This window comes from Theropithecus gelada, chromosome 10, assembly GCF_003255815.1.
Source record: "Theropithecus gelada isolate Dixy chromosome 10, Tgel_1.0, whole genome shotgun sequence".
NCBI lineage: Eukaryota > Metazoa > Chordata > Mammalia > Primates > Cercopithecidae > Theropithecus > Theropithecus gelada.
The window spans coordinates 37908380-37917959 of record NC_037678.1 but is presented as its reverse complement, the minus strand read 5'-3'; the positions used below and the strand labels follow the sequence as shown (position 1 = coordinate 37917959).

Below are 9580 nucleotides of genomic sequence, written 5' to 3'. Positions count from 1 at the left end.
GCAGGAAGATTACTTGAGGCCAGGAGTTTGAGACCAGCCAAGGTCAACAGAGCAAGATCTTTTCTCTACGGTTGTATTTTTTTAACATGAAAAAGGAATTAGCTGGGTATTGTGCTATAGGCTTGTAGTCCTACATACTAAGGAGGCTGAGGCAGGAGAAGAGCTTTAGCCCAGGAGTTAAAAGCTCCAGTGAGTCATGATCATGACACTGCACTCCAGCCTGGGTGGCAGAGTGAAATCTTGTCTCTAGTAATAATAATAATAATAAGTCCATAAGAACAGTATAAAATAAAGAGAACCCTTGGCAGACAAGAGCTTAAGGAAAATCTCTGACAGGGAATGAATGAGGTTGGATGATAGAAGCACCCCACACTCCATGGAGGGAGATGACCAGGGAGGACAGCGGCAAAGCTGGGAGAGGCTCCCCTTTCTTTACAAACAAAAACAAAAGCAAACAAACAACAAAGCTGACCTCCCCTCTGGCTCCCGTCCAACATTCTTACAGGCTTCTCTTCCGTTCTTTTCTATAGTGTAGCCCATCCTTACGCTCCCCTTCCGCATCTCTGATTCCTGAATTCCCTTCTTGGGTCTCTCTCCTTTTCCTACCACCACTTCTCCCCTCTGACTTCCTGAGCTAATTATCAAGGGTTTTATAACAGAAAACTCATTGCATTTTTCTAGATCTGTCCTTGACAGTTGACACTCATATTTTTATTCTCTTTCTGAACTTCTCTCATACTCTTACTTTTGAAGAAGCCTGAAGTTTTGGTTGATTCTCTTTTTTCACCTCAGCCGGGTCCTCCTCCTTCTCCTTCCTGGGCTTCTCAGTATTTCCAGTGAATCCAGTGAACCACACAAATATGCTAATCAATTCTCCCCAACTCCCACCGCTCCGTCTTACGTGCTGATCTAGCAAGGAATTAAATAGGAAGAGAGACCCTTGGGTTTCTGTGCAGCCTGGGAAGTGAGTTCACAGGTGGACTCAGCTGGGACACCAGACACCTGCTGCCTGTTGATGGTTAGTGGTCCTGGGGTCCTGCAGCAGCTGTGTCCTCCCAGGGTGTCTTGAGAGTCACTGACCACGCTCTCCTACCTCCCACTCACCTCTCCTCGAGGAGGACAACCAGACTCAGCATCCTGTACTGAGGAGTACAGCCAGAGATCAGCATAGATTTGCATTCAGTCCTTTCCTCTAAAAGATGCCACAGAAGAAGGGCTGTTCTGCCTAATCTGTGTGGCTCAGGAAGCAGAGCTCTAGAGACATCTCTATCATGAAGTAGACTCCTCCTCCTCTCCCTCCTCAGTCTCTGCACAGGTGGTTAGGGACAGAAGGCAGGGACTGGCACTGGGAGGATCAGAGCTCTTCCTTGCTCCCCTGGCTCATGGAACCACCTCCCACATCCTGTGTCTCTCTCCTGACTCTCAGGGTCCTGGGCAGTCGGGGCTCACTTGGTAGCCTGCACAGTCTGTCTGTGATGAAACCAGTCACCATCTCCTGGAAGCAGCAGCAAGAAGGTTCTTGGAATTGTGTCCTGGTACCAACAATGACAGGAAAGTGCCTCCAAACCTCTGGTTTATAGAAGCAAATATCTGCCTGCAGGGATCCAGGATGGATGCTCAGGCTACCAGTTTGGCAAGGAGGCCTTCCCAAGCATCTCTGAGCTTCAGGCTGAGGACAACACTGATCTCAACTGTTGGCTTCAGACAGCCCCCTGGAGGCACTGTTTGTGCTGCGGTCTGTGGGAGTGAGACAGGAACATGTCAGGTCTCCTAGGAGGATAACCTGCAGCACCACATGCAACCAGGACAGCTGGGCTGTTTACCATTTGTGTGCGTGTTTGCTGCTGCTGCTGCTAACCAGGGTCCAGGGCTCAGATTAGGGACAGTGATCTAGAGAATGCTGCTTTGTTTTCTCAGGGCCAGACTTCAGAGAGAGCCCTTAGCCACAGCATTGTCAGACTGCCTCAGAAGAATCAGAAAGTCCTTGATTTCTGGAACAGGCTGCCCTGGGAACAGAGTCATGATAGGCCAGGGCAAGCAGGGACAGAATCCAGCTGAGTCTGTCTCAGGCACATGCACTAATAAAGATCTCTGTTTTTCCTTATTGTTTATTGATCACCTATTATGTATGAAACAGTTGTAAAGAAAACTTTTGCTGAATTACTGCCTTTAACATATTTTGGGTCCTTTATTTTTCCTGCAAAATTTTCATTATTCACTGTCTTTTTGAACAGCCCCTAGCTGCCCTTCCACCTGACTCCATAGCTAACCCATTTTCCATGATGCCCACTCTGATGGCACATGTGGGTAAATAGATTTTCCTAAAATGCTCTTTTGGGGTGCTGACACCTTTAAAAGTTGTATATGTACAGGTCTACACATCCCACAGACCAAGACTGCTTCTGGGAGTGAGAAATCACAGTAATAATGAATAGGATGAGAGAAGCAATATCTAGGAATCAGACCATGCGTATGTGAATACAGACAGTGACTAGAGAGCTGCAGAGACCAGCGGGGTTCTGAGGTCTCTGAGCCATGGGAAAGTGAGTGTCCTGGTACCAACATCGGATGTTGTGTGGCTGCCCTGTGGTTCCTACACGGCTGCTCAGTAAGGACCATTCAATCAAAGAAATCCAGGCCTGGGAGCTGGGCCCTGATGGGCACTTGGCCGCTGTGTCCCCTCTGGCCTGGCAGAGTTCCCTGAGCAGGGTCCTGTGTATGGTCTCAACAGGTGCTTCCTCCCAGGGCCTTGCAAAACGAAAAGCAAACCTTCCTCCTGCTCAGTCTGCAGAGTGAGCTGAGCTGCATCCCCAGGGCTCAGGGAGGGGCTGGGCAGTCCCTGGGTGGAAACACATTTGCATGAGCAGCCCCTCCTCTGCAGAGGGTGGGAAGAAAAGGAGGCCTGGGGCAGCCCAGTCCCACTGCGGGGAAAGAGGCTGTGTCCACCATGGCCTGGACTCCTCTCCTCCTCCTGCTCCTCTCTCACTGCACAGGTACGAAAAGACCTCAGAGACAAGGGCCAGCACCCAGCCTGATTGTGACTCTTCTGGCAAAGATCCCTGATCAACTTGACCCTGGTTTCTGCCTTAGCACCCATGAATGTCTGTGTTTGCAGGTTCCCTCTCCCAGCCTGTGCTGACTCAGCCGGCCTCCCTCTCAGCATCTCCTGGAGCATCAGCCAGTCTCACATGCACCTTCAGCGGTGGCATCAATGTTGCTGGCTACTACATATACTGGTACCAGCAGAAGCCAGGGAGTCCTCCCCGGTATCTTCTGTGGTACAAATCAGACTCAGATAAGGGCCAGGGCTCTGGAGTCCCCAGCCGCTTCTCTGGATCCAAAGATGCTTCGGCCAACACAGGGATTTTACGCATCTCTGGCCTCCAGTCTGAGGATGAGGCTGACTATTATTGTGCCATTGGGCACAGCAGCGGTCCTCACAGTGACACACACAGATGGGGAAGTGGGACAAAATCTCACCCTGCTCTGGGTCTTGCTCTGTAACAATTTTTAAATTGTAAAATAACCGGCCTAGGCACAAACTACATTTGGATGTACTTTCTAGATGTTAAAGGCTCTTCTGTCAATTTCCCATCCATTTCTCTGATGTCTCAGTAAAACAAAAACAGATCAAAAGGAAACCACCTGATGACCCTGAAGCGTTGGCTGCTTGTCCATGTGTGCTAACATCAGTGCCTGTGGAGCTGGACTTTTTTCTTGAAAGAAGCAACATGAGGCTTTCCAAGCTCACATCATGCTCAGAGCCTGGGGACATGGTAGCAGGTGAACAGTGCCCTGCAGCATGGTCTCTGCTCTTCCAGCGTACAAGCAGAGACCTCCCCTTCCATCCCCAGTAGTCTGTTCTCAGGGCTGTCTGAGGCTCACTGTGTCCCAGGAACAAGGCACTCAAATATGAAATGCTGCCTGAGGACACAGGTCAGGGAGGAATTCCAGATACAGAGCTGACCTGGCTCAGTCCTGGAAACCTGCATTTCAGCGGAAATGTCAGGAGATGTGGTTAGGTCTGAGGGTAACTGCAGACCTGAGGCCAGTAAAGCTCTGTGTAGGACGTGAGAGAGTCAAGGGGAGGCTTCACCATGGCTGAGACAAGGCTGAGGCTGCTCCTTGGCCATGGGGGAAGTAGGTCCCAGGGATGTGACTTTCCTGCAGCTCATCCCACTCAGGACCACGGGAACTGCTGAGGGTGGGTTTCCTGATCCCTCAGGGCCTGACTGTGTTCTCTTCTCCTCTCTTACACCATTGCAGCTTCTCGCTGAGTCAGGGTCTAGTGGTGAGTCTGTGGAATATCCCGGTACAGAAACTGCCCAATCTTTGCTTCAAGTGACTCCTCCCTGGGAAACTCTTGAGGAGGCCCCCATCACAAGGTCTCCTTGTTCTGCATGGGGAGCAGCTGAAACATTGGCATTCTCATGGAAATGGCTACAGAGGCCTCCCAGAGACAGCCCCTAAGTTTATGACCTAGGACAGCAGTGATGGTGATTCAGGGGTCCCAGCCTGATTCTCCTGCTCTGGGTTTATTCACACAGCCTCCTCGACCACCTCTGGGCTCCAGCCTGAGGACCCGTCTGGTTATCAGTGTCACACAGCTGCACCCTGACTTCATGTTACCAAGGGCTCCTGTTCCATGGAGAAGTGAGAGAGGATCCGCCCCACTCATCCTCTCTGCCCATCCCTCCTTTATCCCTGCCTGTGACCAACACCAGTTCATGCCAAGGCTTCTGCTGTCGGTTATATTAGTGAAAGCGGAGCAAGAGTTCAGTGACAATAACTCCTTTTCTTACTGGTCTTCCCAGTGGACAGAGAATCAGTTTGTTTCAAGAAGCAAAATAAGCTGCCCACACATGGTGGGTGGGGATGAGGTGGAAATGACAAGAAAGAATCCAGCCTGGCTGGGCACGGCGGCTCATGTCTGTAATCCCATCACCTTGGGAGGCCAAGGCACGTGGATCACCTGGGGTCAGGAGTTCGAAAGCACCCTGGCCAACATGGTGAAACCTCATCTCTACTAAAAATACAAAAATTAGTGGGGCGTGGTGGCTAGCCCCTGTAATCCCAGCTACTGGAGAGACTGAGGCGGTAGAATCGCTTGAACACGGAAGGCGGAGGTTGCGTTAAGTCGAGATCATGACACTGCATTCCAGCCTGGGCAACAGAGAGAGACTCCTTCTCAAATAGATAGATAGATAGATAGATAGATAGATAGGTAGATAGATAAATAGATAGATAGATAGATAAAAATAAAAATAGAAAGAAAAGAAAAAGAAAGAATCCAGCCAGTGAGACCTAGAAATCTAGGACCCTTCAACCTGGTCCCACAGGTGTCCCCTCCTTTTGGTGCAGGTATGCTGGCCTTTGCCTGAGCTCTGAAACTCTGGGAGTGATGACATGAAAGGAGAATCCAGCCTGTGGGGTGCATAGATGTGAGAGAGGAAGTCTGATGCTTAAGAAAACATCGGATCAGCATTCCAAAAGCTCTAGATATGGCTTGGCCTAGAGCTGGTGTAGAAGAGAAGCAAGAGAGATGCTCAGCCTTGGATGGGCCAGGACCAGCTGTCCTGTCAAGGGGCTGAGCTCTTTGCAACATGGATATCAAGCAGAGACATCCTTGGGGAGGCTGTGATAAGAGAATGATGCCAAAATGCTAATGGAGGTGAGCAGGGGATGGTTTATGGGGAAATGAGGAGACGGGTGTGGGGTCAGATGTCGTAAGGAGGGTGCAGCCTGAAGAGGAGACTGTCCATTGTAACTCATAGGAGGAGGAGGCCTGGAGCCTAGAGCAGTGACAAAAGGAGGACCTGGAATGACCTGGGCCATCAAGACACACAGGGACTGGGGGTCTCTGTCTCTGAGGGTTCCTGAGGAGGATCACATTAAAAAAAATCCATAGTCCGTGTCCTCAGTCCAGAGCTCACTGTCCCAGCAGTTGCCCCTTCCTCCCGGAACCTCTTGGTGTCCAGGTTCCTTAGCTGTGCACCTGTTCTTCTCTCTGCCCTCAGCCTAAGAGCTGGTGGGGAATCCACCAGGAAGCGCATCCGTGGGCAGGGAGGAGTCCATGGGCAGCCTTGTCCTGTATGTGAGACAGTGCTCAGCCTCGGTGACCCCCTGTTCATTAAAGTGGGAGGAAAGGACAACAAAATTCACTGTGACCATCTGTGCATCAGGAAAGAAAAAGCAATGAGAAGAAAACAGGAAGCGAAGCCCAGATCTAATAGCTCGTTTCTACTTGGAAATAAATAAAACTTAATATGCCTGATGTGCTATGTAAACACAACAAACACATTTTTAAAACTATAAAAATTATGTAAGGGAACATGGCTTACACAAAAAGGAACATTTAAAATAACAACACCCTTGAAATGCGATCCCAAAGCACAGCATACCTTTTATTTCAGTTCCATATACGGACTGGTTTTATTTAAATGTCAGTATTAGGTTTCACTATTGCATTGTTTAAATGGAGCATTTAAAATCTTACTGTATTGCAACTTATATTAACATAACCATCCTGCTGTTTTTCTGTATCCCCTTAAAATTCCCTAAACAAATATTTATTACGATCCCAGAGTGTATCATGCCAGAACTCAAGCAGTCACAGACATAAACTGTTTCATTATTCATTTTGATCAACAGAATTATGTTTTTTGTTAAGCTTGTTGTTTTTAGTTTATTAGATTCTAGATGTCATTACAGATCAAAGATGAACAATTTCTATCATCTTTAAGCCACCCCCACCACACTCACTACTGAATTTGAACCATAATTTTCCCCTAGAAATCCTAGTTGGGGGCTCGATTGTAAGAGCTGCCACGTATCAGGCTCACCTGAGGACAGACGCTGGTTAAACCAAGTTGAAGTTTTAATTCTTCCCATCTTCAAAGACTGAGCATCTTTGCTCTTTTTGCTCGTAAGTGAAACACTCCAGAGTCATTTGCCAGGATCTGCCGCAGATGGGCACTCAGTGCTTTGAGTACAGACTCCTAGGCAAGATCCCTGGTCACACTATCCAAATGATTATGACTGCCAATCTGGGGAAGTAGAGAGAGAACAAGGATTTACCAGAAAAACCCTCTGGGAATGTCTCCCTAGGGCATCCTAGAGGGAAGAGCTCCCTTTCTCCTCAGCGCTGCAGGATCCACAGAGGAAGGAGAGCTCTGGCCAACAGGACGGAGCCATATGAGAGGAGAGGACCCGGTGTCCAACACAGGAGGGGAAGTGAGTCCACGGGGCTGGTCCCCACTCTGGGCTTGATCCTGAAATAAAAGGACTTTGTGTAGACATCACCTGAGCCCTCTACAATGTACAGCCAAAGAACCATGGACAGATCCACTCCTGAGGAGTCCGGTAGAGTGTGAAGACGGCCCTGAGGTCACAGGAGGGAGACAGGGGAGCCACCTTACTAGGTCTGCACTTGAGAGTGGGGGCAGTGGACAGAACGGGAGGTGGGGGGAGGCAGTGGTGTATCTCAGAGGCTCTGGTCGCCTTATCATAGAACAGTTTGCCTTAGTCTGGACACTAGGGGGCGCTTGGGGACCATTTCTGAGAAGACTGGGGCTCATCAGAGCAGAACCAGGCACCTGCCCTGCCTGATGTCCTCTGCTCAGGGCTGACAGCTGTGTCCTGTGTCCTCCCCACGCCTGAGACCACAAAGCTCCACCCCTGCCACCCCCTGGCATCCTCAAGCCCAGGAGCCTGACCCAGGGTTCGGGGTGGGGTCACAAAACTGGGGGGTCTGATTTGCATGGATGGACCTCCCCCTCTCAGAGTATGAAGACAGGGAGAGATGTGGGGGAAGCTCAGCTGCAGCTGTGGGTAGAGAAGACAGGACTCAGGACAATCTCCAGCATGGCCTGGTTCCCTCTCCTCCTGATCCTTCTCACTCACTGTGCAGGTGACAGGATAGGGGACCAAGAGAGGGGCCCTGGGAAGTCCTGGAGCCCTGCTTTCTCCTCTTTTCTCCTCTTTTCTCCTTGTGTCTCTTGTCAATCACCATGTCTGTGTCTCTCTCACTTCCAGGGTCCCGGGCCCAGTCTGTGCTGACTCAGCCACCCTCAGCGTCTGGGGCTCCCGGGCAGAGGGTCACCATCTCTTGCTCTGGAAGCGGCTCCAACATTGGAAGTAATGATGTATACTGGTACCAGCAGTTCCCAGGAACAGCTCCCAAACTCCTCATCTATGATAATAATCAGCGGCCCTCAGGGGTCCCTGACCGATTCTCTGGCTCCAAGTCTGGCACGTCAGCCTCCCTGGCCATCAGTGGGCTCCGGCCCGAGGATGAGGCTGATTATTACTGTGAAGCATGGGATAACAGCTTGAGCGGTCCCACAGTGCTCCAGGCCCAGGAGGAAGTAAGACAAGAACCTCCTTCCTCCTCTGCCAGGAGGGTGAGCTCCCGACAGCTGCTGCTCAGGCCTGGCCTGTGGCCTCTGCTGCTGTAGCTTCCCCGATGGATGCAGGGGCATCCAGGGCCCTGCCTGAGAGTGGAGGCTCCTCCTCCTCTTTAGTTCTCAGAGTCAGGACCAGGGCATCCAGGAAACAGAACATCCTGCTCCCTGCAGCTTGGGACTCAGGGTCTCTGCACTGAGGTCCTGGGCTGAGGTGGCAGGTCCGTCTGTGTCATCACAGACCCACCTCTGATGGGGAACCTGTGTCTCCATCATCCTCCTTTTCCCATTTCCAGGAGTTTCCAGAGTGCTGTTTTCTTCCCCTACTCCTCAGTATGAATCCCTGTGCTTCCTTTCTCCCCAGCCCATTCTTTTTTAATAAAACTCCTTTCATGTAGGAACAATGCGCATCTAATATACCAACCAGATTTATAATAGGAAATTAGAAAATTTTGGCATTTTTGAAATCCTTGAATACATCACCACCAACAGGGAGCTATGCAACCTGTGACCAACCCCAACAACCCCTCATGACCCTTTGTCATCTCCCTCCCTCCCTTCCCCAGTGCTCTCCTGTGCAGCCACAGATCTGTCTCTGTCACTGTTGTTTGGTTTCCATTTTTTGGAATGCGTCAGTGTTATCAAACACTATCTGCCCATTTGTTCTGGCTTTTTTCAACTGCAAACTTCTTTTGAGACTCTTCCTGTTCTTGCTGAATTGCACCCATCCCATAGAGGGTTCCTTACTACCTTTGAGGGCCGTTACGTTGATTATTCCTGATTTTGTTTACTTATTGTAAAGTTTGAATTTTTCATCCTTCAAAAAGAAACTCTTGGAGTGATGTTCATCTCAGGGGACAGGAGAGTATGTGAGGGCTTGTCGGGATTCTTGCATCTTCATCTCTTGCCTCTGGTTCTCTCTATAGTGGAAGAGGTTCTCATATTCTATATATTTACTTATTTATTTGGGTTTTTAAGGATTTTAGTGTTTTTTCCCTTTAATTATTAATTCTTTTATTTTAATAGGTTTTTAGGGAACCGGTGGTGTTTGGTTACATGAATAAGTTCTTTAGTTGTGATTTCTAAGATTTTGGTGCACTCATCACCCAAGCAGTGTACAGTATACCCAGTGAGTAACATTTTTTCGCTCACCCCTCTTCTAACATTTCCTCCCAGTC

General features: G+C 49.6%; 2 gene segments (V, D, J or C); both read left to right on the top strand.

Annotated features, from left to right (window-relative positions):
• Nucleotides 1-2947: 2947 nt before the first annotated feature.
• Nucleotides 2948-3504, top strand: LOC112632437. The segment is given in 2 exon segments: nucleotides 2948-2993; nucleotides 3116-3504. Coding segments are annotated over 2 exon segments (435 nt in total).
• A 4314-nt stretch (nucleotides 3505-7818) lies between these two features.
• Nucleotides 7819-8456, top strand: LOC112632436. The segment is given in 2 exon segments: nucleotides 7819-7909; nucleotides 8035-8456. Coding segments are annotated over 2 exon segments (468 nt in total).
• The last annotated feature ends 1124 nt before the right edge of the window (nucleotides 8457-9580 follow it).